Below are 24,846 nucleotides of genomic sequence, written 5' to 3'. Positions count from 1 at the left end.
TAGGAGACCATTGTCCTATAACATTCCAGTCTGTAGACATTAAACTTTTCTGTCTCCAAATACAATTAACTTTACAATCAAATGTATAATTAACTTTCTGACATTATTACTGTAAATGTAAAAACCTATATTAAATCAATATTAAGATTGCAAATGTAAAATAATGGGAAATTAAAATATTAACATTTTTAGAGCAACAGTAACGTATCCATGTATGAAGGACCCTGCATGTAATGCACTTAAGAGTGCACAAGGCTGGGTATTTTACCTTTTTGCCTTGATGCTGTGTAGATCTGCTTGTGCTGCTAAATTCATAAAAATGATCATTTTGATGTTATCTTTCAGCTCCTCATTTTGTGTTTGTGATATTTTGCCTCCTTTGTACATGGTTTCTTTGGGATTTTTGATTTTTTTGTTGTCCCTTTTCCCCTCCCCCAATACGTGAGATGTCAGTGGTCTCTGTTGCTGCCTTTTAAAGGTGAGATTAGGTGGCAGCCAAAGGGTGATGCTTTGTGATTCAGGATAACAAGGAGGATGAGCATTATTTGTGACTGTGAACCAGCTTTTGAAATACTAGGGGACAAGAGGAAGGGGATAATGCACAGGCTTAGGATAAACAGTGGGATCCTTATAGGAAGTGATGATTGCCAGCCAGGCCTTCTGAGCTTTGTAGGGATGGAGCTCTGCTCCTGCAGGATTTAAGAGCCTTTAATGGCAACTGCTACCTTCTGCAATCCATTCCTTGTTCCCTGCCTACAGCTTCAGGCTCTCTGCTCTGTTGCTAAATTGTTCCCAGAATTATTTCTGCAACATTAAAGCTTATTGAATAATTTCATAGTCATTTAACATGAGCTTTAATTCCCACCTTACCACAGAATTCCTTGCATCTCTGCATGATCACATACTGTTTCAATTATCTATCACATACTATTTTTTCCATAGGATTCCTGCCTTGTGCAGTGTGCACTCTGAGTGAGACAGCAATTCAGTATTTTTTTTTACCCTCCTTATTCACCATGTGGTACTATGCCTTATTTTCTGCATACCAAACCTCATCACGAGTACAGTATATTCCATTTCCTTGTGATGTTTTATATTGTGATCATCTTTGTGGTACCTGAGTGTCTCACAGACATTAAAGAATTTACTTACAAAACCTCCTGAAGTGTGTGTAGAGAAGCATTATTATTCTAGTTTTATGGATGGAGAACTGAAGCACAGAGATATTTAAGCTAAAATTCACAAAAGTGATTGCTAAATGCTTTATTCATTGGATTTCCAACTTGAGATGCTCTATGGTTTGATACTGAGCACCAGCATCTTCCACCAGCTTCAGCTGGAGTTACGAATGCTCAGCACTTCTTAAACTCAGGCTTTAGGTATCTCAAATTATGCATCTAGAAAATGGAGAACATACAACTAGTTGGCCACCTTTTGGTTTAAGTGACTCCCAACATCATATAGGAAATATGTGGCTAAATTGGTTCACTGTATTAACTACAAGAGCCTTCTTTGTTTTCCTGTAGGCCCCTGCTTTGTTCCTGTCACATCATCTTCTCTTGTCTTCTGCAAATGAAGTAGAATTCTTATAGATAATAGTCTCCTTAACCGTAGTGCTGTCTCATTCATAGTCCATCCTGTGCGCTGAATGAGGCAGGAGTCCTGTTGAAAACATAGTATGTGATATGTAATTAAATAAGGATGGTCACAATTCATTTGCACAAGGAGGCCAAATAATGCAACCTTCCCTGCAAAGAACATAACCTTATATATGCTTGTATTGCGGAAGAGATGAGTGGTGGCAGGGGTGAATTGTGGAGGTCAAGAAATGGGAGGAGATAGGATTACTAGGTTGAATTAGGTTTACTAGATAGCAACTGTGAAAAAACTGGATGGGGGTGGGGGGTAATAGGCTCCTATATAAGAAAATGTCCCAAAAAACAGGACTGTCCCTTTAAAAACGGGACATCTGGTCACCCTACGTTGAATGGAAAGTGTAGAGGATGAAAGCAAGGAAGCAGTCTGCCTTTGTGACAGAGGAAGAGGTGTGTGAGCAGGTAATGGAGGAAGGGAGAGGTAAGGGAGAGAGGGTTAGAGGTCACATCAAGTTCTTGGGATTTTTTTCACTGAAGAAGTTGGCAAGATCCTGGCAGGAGGGGAGAGAATTTTTAGAGGAAGAGAAAAATCGTAAATAGGCAGCTGGTATTGTGAGCGTGGAAATAATTGAGAGTGGAGGAATAATGTTGCTGCTTATTCAGAAAGAAGGGAAAGGTAAATAAAAATGAATTTGTAGTGGAGGAAGTAAGCATAGGCATGGGACTTCAACAATAGACTCTTATGAGTGTAGAAACAGGAGCAGAGAAAGTGTGTGTGTGTATGTATAAGGGGGGGGAACCAGAGATAGGGGTTGGCAGGGTGAACCTTGCAGTGTGAGAGAGGGGAAAAGGAGTCAAAGGTGGTGGCGAACGCAGGTTGGAGGGAGTTAATGATCATATCAGTGGAGGAGAAGGAAAAAGAGGATAGGGAGGAGTGGGCTGAGAACAAAATTCCTTAATATTGATGGATTGGAAGTTGTATAATCTATATGGAAAGGGAGAGGAGAAAAGAATTGGGTGGAGTGTTGTTCGAAAAAAGGAAGGTGTGTGTGTGAATGGGGATGAGTTGGAAGTGGGAGGAATGGGAGAGAAAAAACCTGCCACTCCAGAATGTTCGTTTGGTCCAATTCAGGATGGGGAGTGTGAGAGAGGGAAAGACTGCTGTAAGAGGAGAGCAGCTATAGAGGCGGTGTCACAGAACAAGATTCAGGTCTCAGGGAGAGCCAGGATCAGGAAATGATGGCATCGTGGGAGCTGCTATCTCTGGAGATGCAATGGGCACTTCGGAGGGTAGAGGGAAATGGGGATAATGTGAGGTTTTGAAGAGGAAAAACTTGGGATGAGGTGATGACGGGGAAGGGTGTAGGGGTAGGAGAGTGGGGATGTGGTTAGGAGCTGGGTTGGGGGTGGAGTAGCTGGAGGCAATGAGGGGAAGTCAGGAGAATGTGTGGAATATGGATTTGTGGGGTTGTATAAGGAGTTGGGAGATGAATGGACTTTGAAAGACTCAGTGGCCAAATTGTTCTTCTGCTGTGGTGAAATTTTCTGCCTCTTCCTCAGTGGGGATAGTGGTAGTGTGGAAGTGCCTAGAGGCAGCCATCAGGGCCTGTCAAGTTTCCTTCCCTGCTCTGAACGCTAGGGTACAGATGTGGGGACCTGCATGAAAACCTCCTAAGCTTTCTTTTACCAGCTTAGCTTAAAACTTCCCCAAGGTACAAACTATTTTACCCTTTGCCCTTGGACTTTCGCTGCCACCACCAAACATCTAACACCAGTATTATTATTATTAGGAAAGAGTTCGTTTGGAAACATCTTTCCCCTCAAAATCCTCCCAAATCTTACCCCCTTTTTTCTGGGGAAGGTTTGATAAAAATCCTCACCAATTTGCATAGGTGACCACAGACCCAAGCCCTTGGATCTTAAGAAGAATGAAAAAAGCATTCAGTTTCTTAAAAGAAGAATTTTAATAGAAGAAAAAGTAAAAAAGAATCACCTCTGTAAAATGAAGATGGTAAATACCTTACAGTGTAATTAGATTCAAAACATAGAGAATCCCTCTAGGCAAAACCTTAAGTTACAAAAAGACACAAAACCAGGAATATCCATTCCATTCAGCACATCTTATTTTCTCAGCCATTTAAAGAAATCATAATCTAATGCATATCTAGCTAGATTACTTACTAAGTTCTAAGACTCCATTCCTGTTCTGTCCCCGGCAAAAGCATCACACAGACAGACCCGGACCCTTTGTTTCTCCCCCCTTCCAGCTTTGAAAGTATCTTGTCTCCTCATTGGTCATTGTGGTCAGATGCCAGCAAGGTTATCCTAGCTTCTTAACCCTTTACAGGTGAAAGGGTTTTTCCTCTGGCCTGAAGGGATTTTAAAAGTCCCTTTATATTTATGACAGGGCCCCATTTTGCTAGGCTGTAACGTGTAATATGAAAGAGAGTTCCTGCCCTGAAGAGTTGACAATCTTAGCATATGAGAAGTGACAACAGGTGGATACAATGACAAATGGGGTAGGGAGAGACAAGGTAGTGTTGAAGTGATCATATTTAGAGCAATAAGCAGTTGCCTAGCATGCTAGCTGTCCAGCTGTTGTTGGGTGTTTTGTAGACATCACTTCTGAAAAGATTTTCAGGAGGATAATGTGGTGGCTTTATGGATTTTTATGTGGCACTTTTCCCATACATAAGACGTGGAATGGGAGAAAGCACCAAAGATGCTTGAGGGCAAATTGTACTAATGGGTGTAAAAGATGGCATAATTGATAAAATGGAGGGATGCGTGGCAGAGTGGATAAAAATTTGATTTTTTTTTTGGTAAATAAAAAAAAATCAGATTTTCTATTTTAAATAAAATACAGACTTATGTAAAAAACCTATTTAAAATTAAGTTTGAAATTAGCAATTTATGTTAAGGCCTAACTTTATTATAATCCATTAAGATCAAGTAAATAGAAAAAATATTAAGCAATACAGTAACTCCTCACTTAACGTTGTAGTTATGTTCCTGAAAAATGCTACTGTAAGTGAAATGAGGTTAAGCGAATCGAATTTCCCCATAAGAATTTGTGTACATAGGGGGGTTAGGTTTCAGGGAAGGCAGAGGGTCGGATATTTCCCAGGGACTGCCTTACTGCTAAATGAACTAGCACTTGGCTGAGCTCTCAAGGGTTAACACGTTGTTAATGTAGCCTCACACTAGCTTCAACCGGCTGCTCTTTCTGCAAGCAGTGGACAAAGGAGGCGGCAAACAACATTATAAGGGAGAATTGCGCAACTTTAAATGAGCATATTCTCTAATTGATCAGCAACGAAACAACATAAACCAGGACAACTTTAAGTGAGGAGTTACTGTACATGTTTGCTGCCAAGTTTTAAAGCAAGTCAAAACGCTGAACTGGTGAAAGTCACTGGCTAAGTACATGGAACCAGTGTTTGTTGAAGTGCTAAATCAGCTTTCAACAGCAGTTACCTCTTCTGCAGGTACAGTGAGAATGTTTTCTGCATTTCAGTTTATTCAGCTAGTTCATTCAAAGTTAAGAAACCAATTGGGAGTTGAAAAAGCAGGAAAGCTTGTTTTTTTTCTTCTAATCTCTGAATAAAAACTAGGTGTAAGAGGATGAGATCTATTGGTTCTAAAATCTTGAAGGACATAGTAACCAGAAACAATGAGCTCCATTTACAGCTATATATAATTCTCTTTGTTTAATAAATCAATTTGTTTTAAATACAAAACATGCTTTAATACATTTTTGATAATATTTTCCTCTTATATATCCAGCACATGTAGGATAGTTTAATTTAATTTTTTTTAATTGCTGTGATTTTTCATTTTGAATTGAATTTGAATTTCCTTCCAAATAGAGCTTGACACAAATCACAAGTGCAAAATTTAATCATTTAGTAAATAAGAAATGCATCATTCTCCATTTTCTAACATAATGAAAAATACAAAAATTAAGAATCTGGAAAAACATAAATTAAGAACATACGAACAGCCACACTGGGTCAGACCAAAGATCCATCTAGCCCAGTATCCTGTCTTCCGACAGTGGACAATGCCAGGTTCCCCAGAGGGAATGAACAGAACAGGTAATCATCAAGTGATTAAACAATATAATTGCTTAAATGACTATAGATATAGTATATGCCCCTGGTTAGCAAAAAGAAGTATCAAATTTGGTGTAAAGGCTATATTTAGTTGCAAATCAACATGTTTGAAATGTCCCCAACCAGTGAGAATCAGCCTTTCTTTTAGAAAATAACTAAAAAGTACCAAAGGAATTTAAACTGATCTGTCCTAGTGAGTGGATGGTAATATATTAGAGTTTATAGGTAGGGCATATCTAAGCTGTAAAGAGCCTTTAAAAATAAAGACAAGAAGCTTGTTTTTGGGATGGAGGACAGGGAGCTAGTGGATGGGGGCCTGCATTGTGCAGGAGGTCAGACTAGATGATCATAATGGTCCCTTCTGACCTTAATATCTATGAATCTATGTAATCAGTGCAATAAGAAAAGATGATGATCTTCTAGCAGCAGTGTCTTTAATACACCTGCTGGGACAAGATTGAGTTTATCAAGGCCAGAAACAGGAAGCTGAAATGGTTAAGATGTGAGATGAGTTTTGTCTGTGTGAACTGAGAGGAAAGATCGGATCTTATGGACGTTGTGTAGGAAGAAACAGCAAAAATTAGAAATGGAGGCATGGGTCTAAAGAGAGGATAGAATCAAAGATAATAAGGAGGGCCAAATCGCACCTGGAGCTGCAGCTAGCGAGAGATGTCAAGAGTAACAAGAAGGGTTTCTTCAGGTATGTTGGCAACAAGAAGAAAGCCAAGGAAAGTGTGGACCCCTTAATGAATGAGGGAGGCAACCTAGTGACAGAGGATGTGGAAAAAGCTAATGTACTCAATGCTTTTTTTGCCTCTATCTTCGCAAACAAGGTCAGCTCCCAGACTGCTGCGCTGGGCATCACAACATGGGGAATAGATGGCCAGCCCTCTGTAGAGAAAGAGGTGGTTAGGGACTATTTAGAAAAGCTGGACGTGCACAAGTCCATGGGGCCGGACGACTTGCATCCGAGAGTGCTAAAGGAATTGGCAGCTGTGATTGCAGAGCTATTGGCCATTATCTTTGAAAACTCGTGGCGAACAGGGGAAGTCCCGGATGACTGGAAAAAGGCTAATGTAGTGCCAATCTTTAAAAAAGGGAAGAAGGAGGATCCTGGGAACTACAGGCCAGTCAGCCTCATCTCAGTACCCAGAAAAATCATGGAGCAGGTCCTCAAAGAATCAATCCTGAAGCACTTACATGAGAGGAATGTGATCAGGAACAGTCAGCACGGATTCACCAAGGGAAGGTCATGCCTGACTAATCGAATCGCCTTCTATGATGAGATTACTGGTTCTGTGGATGAAGGGAAAGCAGTGGATGTATTGTTTCTTGACTTTAGCAAAGCTTTTGACATGGTCTCCCACAGTATTCTTGTCAGCAAGTTAAAGAAGTATGGGCTGGATGAATGCACTATAAGGTGGGTAGAAAGTTGGCTAGATTGTTGGGCACAACGGGTAGTGATCAATGGCTCCATGTCTAGTTGGCAGCCGGTGTCAAGTGGAGTCCCCCACGGGTCAGTCCTGGGGCTGGTTTTGTTCAATATCTTCATAAATGATCTGGAGGATGGTGTGGATTGCACTCTCAGCAAATTTGCGGATGATACTAAACTGGGAGGAGTGGTAGATACGCTGGAGGGCAGGGATAGGATACAGAGGGACCTAGACAAATTGGAGGATTGGGCCAAAAGAAATCTGATGAGGTTCAACAAGGATAAGTGCAGGGTCCTGCACTTAGGACGGAAGAACCCAATGCACAACTACAGACTAGGGACCGAATGGCTAGGCAGCAGTTCTGCGGAAAAGGACCTAGGGGTGACAGTGGACGAGAAGCTGGATATGAGTCAGCAGTGTGCCCTTGCTGCCAAGAAGGCCAATGACATTTTGGGATGTATAAGTAGGGGCACAGCGAGAAGATCGAGGGACGTGATCGTTCCCCTCTATTCGACATTGGTGAGGCCTCATCTGGAGTACTGTGTCCAGTTTTGGGCCCCACACTACAAGAAGGATGTGGATAAATTGGAGAGAGTCCAGCGAAGGGCAACAAAAATGACTAGGGGTCTGGAACACATGACTTATGAGGAGAGGCTGAGGGAACTGGGATTGTTTAGTCTGCAGAAGAGAAGAATGAGGGGGGATTTGATAGCTGCTTTCAACTACTTGAGAGGTGGTTCCAGAGAGGATGGTTCTAGACTATTCTCAGTGGTAGAAGATGACAGGACAAGGAGTAATGGTCTCAAGTTGCAGTGGGGGAGGTTTAGGTTGGATATTAGGAGAAACTTTTTCACTAGGAGGGTGGTGAAACACTGGAATGCGTTACCTAGGGAGGTGGTAGAATCTCCTTCCTTAGAGGTTTTTAAGGTCAGGCTTGACGAAGCCCTGGCTGGGATGGTTTAGTTGGGGATTGGTCCTGCTTTGAGCAGGGGGTTGGATTAGATGACGTCCTGAGGTCCCTTCCAACCCTGATATTCTATGATTCTGTGAACACCTAGATCGTAGTGGTAGCCATGTTAGTCTGTATCAGCAAAAACAATGAGGAGTCCTTGTGGCACCTTAGAGATTAACAAAGTTATTTGGGCATAAGCTTTTGTGGGCTAAAACCCACTTCATCAGATTCATGGAGTGAAAAATACAGTAAGCAGTATTTCTATTACAGCACATGAAAAGATAGGAGTTGCCTTACGAAGTTGGAGGTCAGTGCTATCGAGGCCAATTCAGTTAAGGTGGAAGTGACCTATTCTCAACAGTTGACAAGAAGGGGTGAATATCAACAGAGGGAAAATTACTTTGTAGTACTAATGAGGCCAATGCAATCAAGGTGGATGTCACCCACTCCCAACAGTTGACAAGAAGGTGTGAGTATCAGCAGAGGGAATATTACTTTTTGTAGTGACCCATCCACTGCCAGTTTTTATTCAGGCCTAATTTGATGGTGTCCAGTTTGCAAATTAATTCCAGTTCGCAGTTTCTCGTCAAAGTCTGTTTTTGAAGTTTTTTTGTTGAAGAATTACCACTTCTAAGTCTGTTATTGAGTTTCCAGGGAGATTGAAGTGCTCTCCTACTGGTTTTTGAATGTTACAATTCTTGATGTATGATTTGTGTCCATTTATTCTTTTGCGTAGAGACTGTCCGATTTGGCCAGTGTATATGGCAGAGGGGCATTGCTGGCACATGATGGCATATATCACATTGGTAGACATGCAGGTGAATGAGCCCCTGGTGGTGTGGCTGATGTGGTTAGGATCTAAGATGGTGTCCCTTGAATAGATATGCAGACAGAGTTGGCAATCGGGTTTGTTGCAGGGATTGGTTCCTGGGTTAGTGTTTTTGTTGTGTGGTGTGTAGTTGCTGGTGAGTATTTGCTTCAGGTTGGGGGGGTGTCTGTACGTGAGGACTGTCCTGTCTCCCAAGGTCTGTGAGAGTGAGGGATCGTCCTTCAGGATAGGTTGTAGATCCTTGATGACGTGTTGGAGAGGTTTTAGTTGCGGGCTGTAGGTGACGGCTAGTGGCATTCTGTTCCTTTCTTTGTTGGGCCTGTCCTGTAGTAGGTGACTTCTGGGTGGTGTTCTGGCTCTGTCAATCTGTTTCTTCACTTCAGCAGGTGGGTACTGTAGTTTTAAGAACGCTTGATAGAGATCCTGTAGGTCTGAGGGATTAGAGCAAATGCAGTTGTATGTTAGAGCTTGGCTGTAGACATGGGATCGTGTGATGTGGTCTGGATGAAAGCCACTTCCACCTTAATTGAATTGGCCTCATTAGCACTGACCCCCCACCCCACACTTAGAAGGTAACTTCCATCTTTTTATGTGCTGTAATATATATACTGCTTACTGTGTTTTTCACTCGATGCATCTGATGAAGTGTGTTTTAGCCAATTAAAGCTTATGCCCAAATAAATTTGTTAGTCTCTAAGGTGCCACAAGGACCCCTCGTTGTTTTTACCTAGATCATAGACCTGAGTCACTGGAAAATGGTGACTGAGATATGGAAGGGTGCAGCAACACCAAGGTCCAGATTTTTTTTAAAGGTATTTAGGCATTGCTGCTCTCAGCAGTGCAATACCTAACAAATTTGGAGCCTACATTTCACTTTCAGAAGGGAATTAGGCACTTACAAGCCAAAATCCTATTGTCAGTTAATGGGATTTAGGCCCCTGAGTGCTGAAATTACCGTATATACTCGATCATAAGCCGGTTCGTTTATAAGCCGACCCCCCACAATGGATAAGTAAAAATGGTAAAAACTGTATGATCCTTTCATAAGCTGACCCTATATTTCAGGGGTTGGCAAACTTTGGCTCCCGGCCCGTCAGGGTAAGCTGCTGACGGGTTGGGACGTTTTGTTTACCTGGAGCATTCGCAGGCATGGAGCCCCTCAGCTCCCAGTGGCCGCAGTTTGCCATTCCCAGCCAATGGGAGCTGCGGGAAGTTAGTCTGGGAATGGCAAACCACGGCCACAGGGAACTGAGGGGGTCCATGCCTGCAGACACTCCAGGTAAACAAAATGACCATGTATTAGATATTCAATTCATTTATTTCATAGAGTTTAAAATGTTGGTGTTGACCTGTTTATAAGCCGACCCCTGCTCTTTGATGTGTCACTTTTTTACCAAAAATATTCAGCTTATGAACGAGTATATACGGTACTTTTGAAAGTGAAGTGTAGGCTCATAAATCAGGCATTGCAATGCTGAGTGCAGCAATGCCTTAATACCTGTAAAAAATCTAGGCCCAAGGGCTTTCAGTTTTGCTCCAGAGCCGGACAGAGTTCTGGCATCATGACACGTGGCTTCCTACTGAACTGGAGTAAATATGAACTTAGTGTCCTCTATTAACCGTGATTTCCCAAGGGTGATCAGAAAATCATACAATACACGTCCCGAATGTTGCCAGGAATTTGGATCTCAGATAGTTTTGGTTTTCTGAACTCAAGAATCTGGCAGCAAAGCCACTTGTGCCTATTCCAGATTTTCTGTCTCAATATCAGGGTCAGATACTTTACCCAGGTCCGAAGTCTCTGCATTTGTTGGCATAGGTCATCTGATTGTGGAGACCAGCCTTTCTCAGGAGTGCCTGGGAGATTATTTTGAAGAGTTGGAAAATGTTGTCTAGAATATCCTATGCAGCCAGAGAGAGAAGATTTTTTTTCATGGTAAGCACATAGAAACATGAAACCTGTCTCATCGCCAGTCCCAGACCTCTGAGAACACACAGTGAGAATCCAGACTTCTTGAGACACAATAAGTTCCCTTCAAAGTAATTTTTCAGTGATGGCAGCATATCATGTTCCATATCATGTTCCAAGGTGTGGGTGTACCAGGGATTTATATAGAGGCAATATGATATTTTCTGTCTTATTATCTGTCCTTTTCCTAATGATTCCCAACATTCTGTTAGCTTTTTTGACTGTTGCTGCACATTAAGTGAATGTTTTCAGAGAACTATCCAGAGTGACTCCCAAGATCTCTTGAGTGGTAACAGCTAATTTAGACCCCCCATCATTTTATATGTGTAGTTGGGATTATGTTTTCCAATGTGCATTACTTTGCATTTATTGACATGGAATTTCATCTGCCATTTTGTTGCCCAGTCACCCAGTTTTGAGAGATCCCTTTGTAACTCTTCGCATTCTGCTTTGCACTTAACTGTCTTGAGTAGTTTTGTATGATCTGTAAATTTTGCCACCTTACTGTTTACCCCCTTTTTCCAGATAATTTATGAACATGTTGAATGGTACTGATCCCTGTACAGACCCATGGGGAACACCAGTATTTACCTCTCTCCATTATGAAAACTGACCATTTTTTCCTACCCTTTGTTTCCTATCTTTTAACCTGTGTTTGTATGCCCTATAGTCAAGAATGTTTCTAAGTGGCCTTATCTAATATTTTTCCAACTGTGCATGAACTGGTATATTTGTAGGATCTTAACTTCATCCTAATGAAGCTCTCATAGTCTCCGAATGAGACTCTGGGAGAGAATTACTTCTGTGGCTTGTCAAATGCTCATGGGCCTTGTGATGATAACATTAGCCAAAAGAGTCAGCAAGTGCCAGCCTTTAATTGTTGCATCTGAAGAAGTGGGGTTTTTTACCCATGAAATCTTATGCCCAAATAAATCTGTTAGTCTTTAAAGTGCCACCGGACTCCTCATTGTTTTTGTGGATTCAAACTAACACGGCTACCCCTCTGATGTTTGTTACACAGCCTTTGATTATTTTTATTATTTGTTACAAGAGCACCTAGAGTCTCTGATCAAGATTGGGGCATTATTGTGCTATAAACTGTACCCGCAAGTAATGAGAAAGTTCAAACCCTGAAGATTTACTAGTATAAACAGAGGAGAGACAAGGGAAGAAGATGAGAAGGACATCATCCCAAATTAATTCTTAAAATGGCCTTTGATTTTCATCTGAATCACATCCTCAGTTTACTTCTTTTCTTCCTCACATTCTTTTTACTGTAAAGGAAGGTCAATTTAAATATAATAGATGCTATGAAGGGCCTTGGCTATGGCCTGAAAAGAACAAAATTATTCCATAAATATACTAGATTATCTGTAGTTTATAGTGATAGTTAGGAGCCAAACTGTTTCCACAACACCTTTCAAAGCAGATCAAACCTCTATAGAAACGTGCCATGAGATCCAGTCCCTGAAGATGTCAGAGTGCATTTATTAGCTCCAAGATGGCCTTGAAGGCATTGCTTTGGAATGTGACAGTTGTAGAAATATATAGAGCTGCCAGTTCCTACCTTTATGCAGCATTATCTCTTGACCTTGCCTCAATATCTAATGTTCAGTTCACAATCTATGCAGTGAGTCATTTCTACCTCTCCAGAGGTTGTTTGTTGCTCTCAACCAAGATGAATGTCTCAAACTTGCTAATAAATTGTTCTTGGATGAATTAGCAGATGTGTGGTAAGCAAAACATGAGAAGTAATTCTTCTACTCTATTCAGCATTAATAAGGCCTCATCTGGAGTACTGTGTCCAGTTCTGGGCAGCACATCAGAAAAGATGTGGACAAATTGGAGAAGGTCCAGAGGAGAGCAACAAAAACAATTAAAGGCCTAGAAAATGTGATATATGAGGTAAGATTGAAAAAATTGGGTTTATTTAGTCTGGAGAAGAGAAGTTTTAGGAAGGACGTAAGTCTTCAAGTACATAAAAGGTTGTTACAAATAGAACAGTGATAAATTGTTCTCCTTAGTCACTGAGGACAAGAAGTAATGGTCTTAAATTGCAGCAAGGGAGATTTGGGTTAGACATTGTGAAAAACTTCCTAACTATAAAGGTAGTTAAGCACTGGAACAAATTACCTAGGGAGGTTGTGGAATCTCCATTATTGGAGGTTTTAAAGAACAGATTAGGCAAACACCTGTCAGGGCTGGCCTAGATAAATTTAGCCCTGCCTCAGTGCAGGGGACTGGACTAGATGACCTATTGAGGTCCCTTCCAGTTGTACACTTCTGTGATCTATAACGATGATACTTGAAGTAGAAAATAGTTACTTGTAGCTGGAGTCTCTTAAGATTCACATGGGGAGAACAGAGAATATGTGGGATGACATTTCCTCCAGATATGACCCTCCCTGGGATATTCCATTGCTCTAGAAGAAATATGTGCTGTGCCTTAACGGTAGCAGTTTCTACAGTGGTCTGGGCTTGATGGAATGTGACTGCACCTTCCATGAGAGTGGAGATGCTTACTGATAATATGCAAACTAGATACCATTAACTTGGGTTTGAATAGAGACTGTGAGTGGCTGGGTCATTAGACATACTGAATCTTTATTTCCCCATGTTAAGTATCCTCACACCTTCTTGTCAACTGTCTAAATGGGCCATCTTGATTATCACTACAAAAGTATTTTTCTCCTGCTGATAATAGCTCATCTTAATTAATTAGCCTCTTACAGTTGGTATGGCTATTTCCACCTTTTCATGTTCTCTGTATGTGTATATATATATATATCTTCTGACTATATGTTCCATTCTGTGCATCCGATGAAGTGGGCTGTAGCCCATGAAAGCTTATGCTCAAATACATTTGTTAGTCTCTAAGGTGCCACAAGGACTCCTGTTCTAGTTACAGGTGAGTAACTTTTCTTCCTTCCTTGTTGTGTATACCCTTCAAATCCCGTATGTGAAAACTGTTGTTAAATGCCCTTTTAAATAGGCATTCAGTCACACAGCATCTGTGTTTACATTTTATGTGCTGCTCCTTCTGGATTAGTAATTTTTATTGCTCCCACCGAGGAATTCCTTCCAAATATATTGTAGAGAACAATAAACATAATTCTTTTTGGTGAGGTGCCCAGAAATAAAAATTTTAAGTCTGTAAGCACTTTAGAACAGGGCTTTTTTTGTTCTTGTACAGTTGGGACCCTGACCCATGATTGGGTGCCCCATTCACTACCAGAGTACAAATAGTAATAGGTAGGGTGTCATAGAAATGGTAGAGAAAGGGATTATATTTTTTCCTGTCCAAGATATGATGTGTCGATATAAGGGCCACAAAGCATGGTTTCAATATCCCATCAGAAAGTTGTATCAGCCTTGCCATTCATTATCACTGTAGCTTTCCAAATTTCTGCCATTGAAAATCTTTGTTTTGCCACATTGTATTAGCTCATTTTTGTCTAAAATAATCTTATTTATGCTGTATTTGTATTTCTGCCATATTTTAACCTGCTTAGTTCCTCTTGCATTATTGCTCTTTCTTGGATACATGCAACATTGTCCAATATAGTGTCATTTGTACATTTCTTTAGTGTGTTCTTGACAGTTCTCTTTATCAGTTTAAGATGTTAAATGCAACTGTACCTCACACCAGTTATTACCGCTTTCTGCCTTGTGCCTATCCCTTTGTTAACATATATAATTATCCTTTGTTGTGATGCTTTCACCAGTATCAATCCATGTAACAATGCCAAGGTAAGACAATTTGAGTTTTTCAAATAAGGCTTTGTGAGGCATGGCATAAAACCCGGGCTAACAAAGTCAGTGGCAAAACTCCTATTAACTTCCATAAAGCCAGGATTTCATCCACAATCGGGACATTTAATGAAGATACACAGTATGGTAAAATTATCTTCTGTTCTCCATTTCAGGGAACTTCAGGCACAGGAAGCCTTACAGAATGGGCAGCTAGGTGGTGGAGAAAACATCCCTGACCTACAGCCAGGAATTCTAGCTAGCCAAGCAATGATTGAAAAAATTCTTAGTGAGGATCCGAGATGGCTGGGTAATGTTCTATATTTTGTCTTCTCATCACTGTTTCTATATCTGTCTAGACCTATTTTGACTTTTATTGGAGAGGCTTCAATAGTTATGTTGAATAAAGGAGTGATTGTGTGTGTTGTAACAGAGTTCCTCCTCTGCCTTGGTGGGTCCTGCGCTTATTGGCAGATTTTCTCGCCTCAGAGGTTCACGGCAGCCCTCAGTTTGGCCACTTTCATGGCTCAGATCTGCCGTTCACTAAGTTAACCTCATTACTGGCTAGCATGGGGAAAGGGAGGAGAACAATCCCCGCAGTCTCTGCTGATCCACATAGTGGATCGGGGAACAGGCCAGAGACTTTCCCCACTGGTGGAACCTGCAGTCCCGTTCAAATCCTCCGGTAAAAAGTAAGGAGTTGGAGGGATGGGGGGAACCCGGTCCCCCCCTCTACTCCGGGTGCCAGCCCAGGTCCCTGTGGATTGCAGCTGTCTACAGTGGCTCCTGTAACAGCTGTGTGACAGCTGCAACTCCTTGGGCTACTTCCCCATGGTGTCCTCCCAACACCACCTTTATTCTTACCACAGACCTTCCTCCTGATGTCTGATAATGCTTGTACTTCTCAGTCTTCCAGTAGGACACCTTCTCACTCTCAGCTCCTCGCACACACCACAAACTGAAGAGAGTTCCTTTTTAAACCCAGATGCCCTGATTAGCCTGCCTTAATTAATTCTGGCAGGCTTCTTGATTGGCTGCAGGTATTCTAATCAGCCTGTCTGCCTTAATTGTTTCCAGAAAGTTCCTGATTGTTCTGGAACCTTCCCTATTACCTTACCCAGGGAAAAGGGACCTACTTAACCTGGGGCTAATATATCTGCCTTCTATCACTCTCCTGTAGCCATCTGGCCCGACCCTGTCACAGTGTGTACACACACACACACACACACACACACACACACACACACACACAATAGTATGGGTGTTTGGAAAAAAAATCATGCAGTCAAGCCCATTTATATTCAAATAGCATACTGGAAATTCCTGTCTATTGAAAGTATTTCTTTTGTACCAAACCTTTTTTCATTCACTCAGTACAAATGTGGCTATTTTGAGGGAATTGATACATATTTTCCTGATTTAAAGTCAGTAAGAAAACTATCTTGTGCCAAATGATACTGATGTCACTTGAATCTTTTTTTGATTGTTGTTTTTAGTCAACTTTTAAAGGATATTTCTTTTGCTTAACTTGATTAACAAGAACCAGAAAACAAAGAAATGTTACCTGTTTTAGGCTTTGAGTGAGTTCTTTAAAATCTAATATTACTGTAAATTTATTAATTTGACAGGTCACTTAAAATAAGCCCAATTGCTCTAGTTTTCTTTAAGCTTTTAGTCTGGTTGTGATTTTCGGTATTTGGTGTCATTTATTACATAGCCATGAATTTTTAAAATCAGCAGAACATTAGTGGTTGTACCTAAATGCTAGTTTGTAACAGATGGAACACAAACTGGTGCAGTACCTCTGGTCTTCAAGAGTAAAATTTTTTTATTTCTTTGTTTTAGGTAGATTTGTATTATTTACAGTATGCAAGGGGAAGACAATTATACAGGAAAGACAGATGAGGGGAGTAGTGAGTATCTAAAGAATTCTATAAAATTGGGCAAGAACAAGATTCTGAGTGGAGAGGACCACACAGTTGAATCTATAAGAAATATGAATCCCAAGTTATAAGAAAGTAACTATATTAGTAGAGCTTTACTATAAGTGTCTGTATCAAGAAAAGGAAATTGAGCACACTATGTTCAGAGAGATCCCAGGCAGCAAAATCTAACAAAATAAGTGGAGAGAGAAGAAGGAGATCCAGGGATTAGGTTGCTATCATGGGATTTTCTAGACCCGGATTCTGTTCCCTGCTCCACCCACAGACTCCCAGAGACACCTTTGGCAAGAGGAGTGGCTATTTTCAAATAAGTAACATTCAGGAGTTGATCCAAAAAATAACTATCCTACTAAAGTAATGCTAACCACAACATAATTTTCAAGATTTCTGTAGGGAGTAATGTACCAAAAAGTGACTTAGTGACATTAAACTTTGGAAAGGGAGATCTCAATACAATGAGGTGGTTAGTCAAAAAGGCCCTAAAGTCAAACGTAAAGCAAAATGGCATGGTTGCTACTTAAAACAAAATAATAATAGTCTCAGAAGGCATGCCCATTGGACAAAAGGGCAGCCAGGAAGACAAGGTGTAAACCACTGTAGCAGAGTGGCAAGGTTCGAGAAGCCAAACATAATACTTCAAAATTTAAAAACCTAATCCTAGTGAAATCAGTAAACAGGAGTATAAATTACAGTAAGGGATAATATAAGAGGAAATTAGAAGGGCTAAAATGGATTTTGAAGAACAAATAGGTAAGTATCGAGAACAAACAAGGGATTATTTTAAGTATAGCAGAAGCATGAACCTGCAAAATAATTAGTCTCCTGGATCACCAGGGGCTAAAAGGAGCAATTAAGGAAGATAAGGATGTTGCTTAGAGGCTAAATGACTTCTTTGGATCGGTCTTGACTGCAGAGAATTGTGGGGCCTGTACATTTATATGATTAACAAGAATATCCAGAGTTGTTGTTAGTTGTTGGTAGCACAGTGTTTCAAAGGGATATTAAACCTCATGCTTCAGGGTTTAAACTAAACTAATCTCTAACTCTTAGAGTTTTGATGAAACCTAATGGGACAGATTATCCCACACCCTGTCTGCTGCAGGGGTTCCTTCACCTTCCTGTGAAGCATCCAGTGTCAGCCACTGTCGGAGAGAGAATACTGGACTAGATTAACAGATTTTAAGCCCGGAAGGTAACATTGATTGTCTAGCCTGATCACTGAATAATACAGGCCAAAGAACTTCACCTAGTAATTTCTGCATCAAGCCTGTAATATCTAGCTGAACTATAGATATCTCTTAGCCCTGGTCTCACTGGGGAGTTGACCTAAGATAGGCAACTTCAGCTACGCAAATGGCGTAGCTGAAATTGGCGTATCTTAGGTCGATTTACCTGGCCGTGAGGACGGCGGCAAGTCGACTGCTGCTGCTCCCCCATCAGCTCCGCTTCAGCCTCTCACGAGCTGGAGTTCCGGAGTCGACAAGACATGATAAATCGATCCCTGATAGATGGATCACTACCCGCTGATCCAGCAGGTAGCAAAGACCTGCCCTTAGAAAGATATCTAGTCTTGATTTGAAGTCTTCAAGTGATGGAGAATCTATCACATTCATTGATAAGTTGTTGCAATGCTTAATTACACTCACTTAAAAAAATTGAGCATTATTTCTAGTTCGAATTTGGTTAGCTTCAGCTTCCATTAGCTGGATCATGTTTTGCCTTTTAATAGTGTATTAAAGAGCTGTCTACTGTCAAAAATGTATATTCATAAATACTAGTTATGAAGTGCAGAAAATTTATAAAGGAAACTGAAAGCTACAGGGGAAAAACCATGGCTAGCAGAGCTAAGGACAGTAAGAACACAAATATAATATGAACAAAAGGAATCTTAACAGTGATATAAGCCCATTACTAGATGGAAATAGGAGAATTGTTAATAATGTTGCAGATTAGCCAGAAGTGTCTAAATATTTTTGTTGTGTATTTGGAAAGAGCTGAAATGAGGTATGATACCACATGAGGATGATGAACTACTTTCCACAGCCTCTACTAGGGAAAAACATTTTAAAATCAGCAGATCACGATAACAGGAACCCAAGAGTCACAATTTAGGAACAAGGAATGCATGCCATACCTACAGAATAGGGTATTGTATTCTGGAAAGCAGGATTCTAAAAAGGATTTAGGGGTCTGAGTGGACAAACAGTTGAACCTGAGCTCCCAGTATGATGCTGTGAATAAAAGGGCTAATGTTTGGGTATATAATAAAGAGGGAAGTAGGAGTAGGGAGGTGATTTTTACCTCTTTGTACAGCATTAGTGAGACAGGTATTGGAATACTGTGTCATGTTCTGGTTTCCACATTCTGAAAAGGTATTGAAAAATTGTAGAAAGTGCAGAGAATAGCCACAAAAAAGATTCAGTGATTGGAAAAATGCCTAAGTGAGATACTGAAGAAGCTCGATTTGTTTAGCGTAGCAAAAAGATTAAGAGGTTACCTGACTACAGTGTATAATTTCCTTCAATGGAGAAAATATCAGCTACTAACAGTCTCTTTAACCTAGAGGATAAATGTATAACAAGAAGGCTGGAAGTTAAAGCCAGACAAATTCAGACTAAAAGTTGAGCACAATATTTTAACAGTGAGGGTGATTTAACCATTCAAACAAACTTCCAAAAGGAAGTGTAGATTCTCCATCTCTTGATGTCATCAAATCAAAACCGGATGCTTTTCTGGAAGATATGCTTTAATTCAACACCAGGGCTCCGTACATGGGTAATTAGTTATAATTCCATGGCCTGTATTGTACAGAGGTCAAGCTAAATGATGGTCCCATCTGGCCTTAAAAACTGAAAATCTATGAAAAAATTCTTCCCCATGTAGGTACCTCTTATCTTTCTCTTGGATAAACTAATTAGATTGTGTCTTTCATTTTTCACTGAAAAGCAGAATTTTTCAGATCTTGAATTATTCTCATAACTCCGTTCTGAGCCCTTCCCCATTGTTCCACATGCTTTTTGAAGTGAGGATGCCAGAATTGAATATAATTCCAGTAATTGTCTCACCATGGTAACTAAGAGGTTAAGCATGATTGATTAATATTCCTAATTTGATATTCCCCTGATTATACATTCAAGGACCATGTTTAACTTCTTAGTTACAGCATCACACTGAGAGCTCATGTTTAAGGCTATGATTTAGTCACGGCTGTTTTTAATAAAAGTCACGGACAGGTCACTGGCAATAACCAAAAAATCATGGCTAGTGACTTGTCTGTGACTTTTACTAAAAATACCCCTAACTAAATCTTAGGTGCTGGGGGCAGGGAGGGCTGCTCCAGCGAACACTGCTTCTCCTCTGGGCTGGGGGTGGCCTGGGGCTCCACTGCTGCCCCTGGACCTCTGATCTGGGGCAGCGCCCAGGCCCAGTTGCCTGGGGCCGCCAGAGTAGCAGCTGGTGCGGTTGGCCCCAGGGCCGCCCCAGCTACTCGGGCAGCCCTGGGGTCAGCTGCTACAGCTGTGGAAATTACGAAGGTCCCGGAAAGTCACGGAATCCATGACTTCCGTGACCGCTGTGAAAGACTCGCAGCCTTACTTATGTTCAGTTGGAAATCTACCATGGCCTGTAAGTCTCTTTCAGCCTCGCTGCATTCCAGGATACAGTCCTGCTTCTTGTGTGACCTACATTTTTTTATTCTTAGATGTATGACTTGCATTCGGCTGTATTTAATGCATGTTTTTTCAAAGGAGTCTGCATTACTACATAATCCATATAATTCCGTATAACTGACTAGTCCCTACCATCATTTACCATTTCACCAATTGTTGGAATTACTGTTATAGAATTAGTATAAAAGATATCACTATGACATCAGCTCAAACATAAATTCCTTTATTAATTGTAAAGGCCAAATGGTATTTATACAGTTGCTTAAGCAATAAGCAATTCCTACATTCATACAATAGCACACATTCATAAGCATTTGATCGGAGTACTCAGGAAAAGAGAGAACCCTTTCATACTGCTTGCTGCAGCATGATCAGGTGGGATCTGATAAATACCCTGAGCAAGCCTGGTTCTTTTATACAAAGCAACAAATAATTGATGTCGTCATCCTATCTGAAAACCAGGTTTTACCACTTTGGGGCTGGGTAGAATCATGACTGGTGTGGAAAAAGTAAATAAGGCAGTGTTATTTACTCCTTTTCATAACACAAGAACTAGGGGTCATCAAATAAAATTAATAGGCAGCAGGTTTAAAACAAACAAAAGGAAGTATTTCTTCACACGACGCACAGTCATCCTGTGGAACTCTTTGCCAGAGGATGTTGTGAAGGCCAACACTCTAACAGGGTTCAAGAAAGTACTAGATAAATTCATGGAAGATAGGTCCATCAGTGGCTTTTAGCCAGGATGGTGTCTCTAGCCTCTGTTTGCCAGAAGCTGGGAATGGGCGCCAGGGGATGGATCACTTGACGATTATCTGTTCTGTTCATTCCCTCTGGGGCACCTGGCATTGACCACTGTCGGAGGACAGGATGCTGAGCTGGATGGACCTTTGGTCACATTCTTATGTTATGACCCTCTTCCTGGCCTTGGGTAGAACCAAATATGGCAGTTGGACCTCTTTCTTTCAGATTATTTTAAATTTATAAATCTTAAAGCTGGTTGTACCTGACATTTTATCTTGTTACACATGTCCATATTCTAAGATAACACGGGTATGTTAAAGGTAGCTATCAGTTTATCACAAAACACTGCTTTTTTGGTCGGTGGAACCGATTTGTTACCATCTCCTATAATTTTAGAGGCTTCTTTTCTAATAATTTTCTTTTAGCTCATTAGCCACTTTCCAAACTCAGCATCCTCCCAACACTTGTCTTGCTAGATGCTACATTCCTTCTAACTTTTTTACCTATTATTTTCAAGCTCTTATTACATTTGTTAACCACCTACATTTTGCAGAAGCTGCAAAGCACATGGCTAAACTAACCTTACCCCTTCTGTTCTGAAACCATCCTATACCAATCTTTGTGTCATCTTCAAATTTTACCAGTAAAATTTTATATTTTGTTCCTATCATTAATAAAGATGCTGAATAGCATTGGTCCAAAACAGTTTTCTGTATAACTCCACTAGATACATCCCCATGGGATGATAATTCCCCATTTACAATTACATTTTGAGATCCGTCAGTTAACCCAGTTTTTAATCCATTTAATATGGGTTACATTGATCTTGGTATAGTGCTGATTTTTTTTAATCAGATTGGCATGCTGGGCCATGTCAAATGTCTTATGGAAGTCTAAGTATATTATGTCAATTATATTATTAAGTATATTATTCATCAGAGATGTGATCTCATCAGAAAGTGATATGAAACTTGTTTGAGAAGACCTATTTTTCATAAAACAATGGTGATAGATATTCATTATGATGCCATCATTTAATTCTTCACTGATTGCATCCCAATTCAGTCTTTCCATGAATTTACCCAGGATTGATGACAGACCAAGTGGTCTGTAGTTATCTGGGTCATTTTGTTTATCCTTTTAAAATATTGGCAAAACATATAGTGTTGTTTTTCGTCTAAATGCTCTGGTGTTTCCCCATAGTTCCAAGAGGTGTTAAAAACAATTAAAGGTTCAGAGAGGTGCTTGGCCCTAGATGGACAGAGTGAGAGAGACAGTCAGGTAAAGGCCAGGTGGGAATCCGGAAACTAGAGGTGGTCTCCAGGGGAAGCAGCAGCGAGCAGAAAGCTGTCTGCAGGATCTCCCTGGAGGAGACTATGGCTTTATGATCCATTGTCGTAATTCCTATGCTTCTGTGTTCCAAAGAGGATGCATCTACTGCAAAGTGGATTTTCAGCTTTGTTTTTCAGATAGCTTCGTGGAGAAGAATCTTGGTGGCGGGGAGGGGAGGAAGTTGTGACAAATTGGGTTTGATACTAAGTTTGCTTGGCAGCATAACTAAGAAGTCATCATTTTCCTTTTTTAAATTAAAGATTCTAGTATTCAGTACAAGTAAGCTAATACAGGAGAATTTCCACAGTAACCATAACTTTGACCTTTTAGTACATATGAAGCATTTGCTTTAGCAGTATTTTAAAATCATTCAGAATTCTGCATGTACATAAGTTGCTGTGGAGCTGTAACTTTGAATACCCTGACTCTTAATAAATTTCAGTTCTCAAATGTAATGTTCCATGTCAGTTATTTCGGATTGAACTTCCTTGTTTTCTTAATGGTAAAAGTGAGTAATTACCTCCTCCCACCCTCATCCTGGTCCAGCTCTTGTCCTTTCTAAATTAAAGTCAGGTAGCTTCCTTCTCCATGCTACGTGTGTGTTTACAGTCTAAATCCAATAGATATTGGGAGATCATTAGTCTAACAAATATAACAAAAACCTTCACATTGTTATGTAACAAAAGCCAATGGACACGTGTCCAAAAATTTATCCAGATCTAAATGGACTATAACCAGATGACCAAAAGGCACATCGCTGTCCTAGGGATTATGTTTTAGGGTACAGGAATAGAGTAGTGTCCCTTTATATAGTTTGTGTCCTTTATGGTGCTCACTATGTTCTGTGTTTTAGAAGCTGCCAGAAACTAGTCAGAGCAACATGTATGTATGTAGATAGGTTGGCATGTTTATGTGTATTTAGTAAACATGGTTATTTGGGGCCCACCTCTGTCTTTGTGGTTTCTTGTATGAAGAATAAAAAAGACAAAAATGCGTCTACCAGATTTTATATTTCTGCCACCAGCCACTGAGAATAGTAGAGCTATTGCAACTGGTTTTTGTAACGGCAGAAGTGTACTGCTCCCCCACTCTTTGCATCTGAAAATAACTGAACCTTTTTTTTCTTTAATTTTTAAAAATAATCACTCTTGAGTGGAAAATTACTGTGGGAAAATACTTTTTATATTAAGGTCATGATTGAATTTTATTGGTATAGCTTTGCATTTGTCGGCCTAATGGAAGAAGTGGGATTTTGAAAGGGATATGAATGATAACAGGGAAGTTGCCAGATGCATTGGGATAGAGAAGCCATTCCATATCGGGGTGGGGGGAAGTATGGAAGTGTGAGATGAAAGGCTTTGCCAATGATGTTAACCTTACCATTCCTAGGAGGGAATAGGAGACACTCTAAGAGACAAACAGATGTTGACCTAAAAAGAACAGGAGGACTTGTGGCACCTTAGAGACTAACAAATTTATTTGAGTATACGCTTTCGTGAGCTACAGCTCACTTCATCAGATGCATTTTTTCCCCCCCCAGTCTCTGACCCCGTCCAGGTTCCCCCCGGAGACACGGCCCTACTCCCAGCCCCAGCGGGGGGTAAGGAAGGGGGGGATGGGACACGACATGGGTAACAGGGCTGGCTTTCAGCACGCCCACTGTTAAGTGTTTCAGTACCACTGAACGGAAAGGTATCCAGTATATACTAGAAGACAGTTGAAGATGTGACTGTATGTAAGAAGGCAAGTTAAGTGGTGAAGTAAAGAAGTAAACATAGAAGATATTTGAACCATGCGGGATGAGATTGTTGAGAGAGAGATGAGAAAGGGATCAAGGACAGAGCCCTTAGAGATGCTAGCAGAGTGGGAGAGTAAGAGGAACTGTCAAAGGAAATATTGAAGAAACAATTGGAAAGATACCAAGTGAATACAGGGCCATGGAAACCAAGGGAGGAAGTATAATCAGAGATGTTGGAATGATCTGAAGTATCAAAGGCAGGGAGAAGATTAAGGACAAGGATAGAGGAACGGCCCTGAGACCTTGTCAAGACCATCTTATTGGAGAACGTTAGTAAGAGCAGGTGTGGTGAAGTAAAGAATGCTAAAGTCATACTGAAGGAAATCCAGAAGGGAACGTTGCATAAGGTCCTAGTTATATGTCTTACTAAAATGAATAATATACTTTCAAATTTTTAATATTGAAGAGCTTATTTTTATTTTGCTTTTAAGATTTATAAGTATGAGACTATATGAAGAATACTGGGGGAAAAATAAAAAATACTTATATTGAGAGCTTCTGGACATTTGTGTGATGTTGGGATTCTGCTAGTATTTTATTTGTGCTTAGTGTGATGGCAAAATTTTTATGTAATATAAAAATGATAAAGCTTTAGTCAGACTGCCTAATGACAATAAAATCCACGTCTCATCCTAATCGTTTGTGAATGGTGATGTATAAGGCTCTGATTTAGTCACAGATGTCACAGCAGTCATGGATTCCGTGACTTTACCCGACC

The 24,846-nt window shown here is 40.5% G+C and overlaps 1 protein-coding gene across 5 annotated transcripts in view; it reads left to right on the top strand.

Moving 5' to 3' along the window:
- UNKL (unk like zinc finger) overlaps positions 1–24,846 on the top strand; it is a 163,167-nt gene that overhangs the window by 25,412 nt on the left and 112,909 nt on the right. For all 5 annotated transcript variants that reach the window (XM_073361545.1, XM_073361548.1, XM_073361547.1 and 2 more), the window contains one exon: positions 14,820–14,953. In XM_073361545.1, the coding sequence (XP_073217646.1) occupies positions 14,820–14,953 (134 nt within the window). The remainder of the gene's footprint in view (positions 1–14,819; positions 14,954–24,846) is intronic.

The sequence above is a fragment of the Lepidochelys kempii genome, chromosome 10 (assembly GCF_965140265.1).
Source record: "Lepidochelys kempii isolate rLepKem1 chromosome 10, rLepKem1.hap2, whole genome shotgun sequence".
NCBI lineage: Eukaryota > Metazoa > Chordata > Testudines > Cheloniidae > Lepidochelys > Lepidochelys kempii.
Note: the sequence above shows the minus strand (reverse complement) of the source record. Positions and strands in the feature narration are given on the sequence as shown.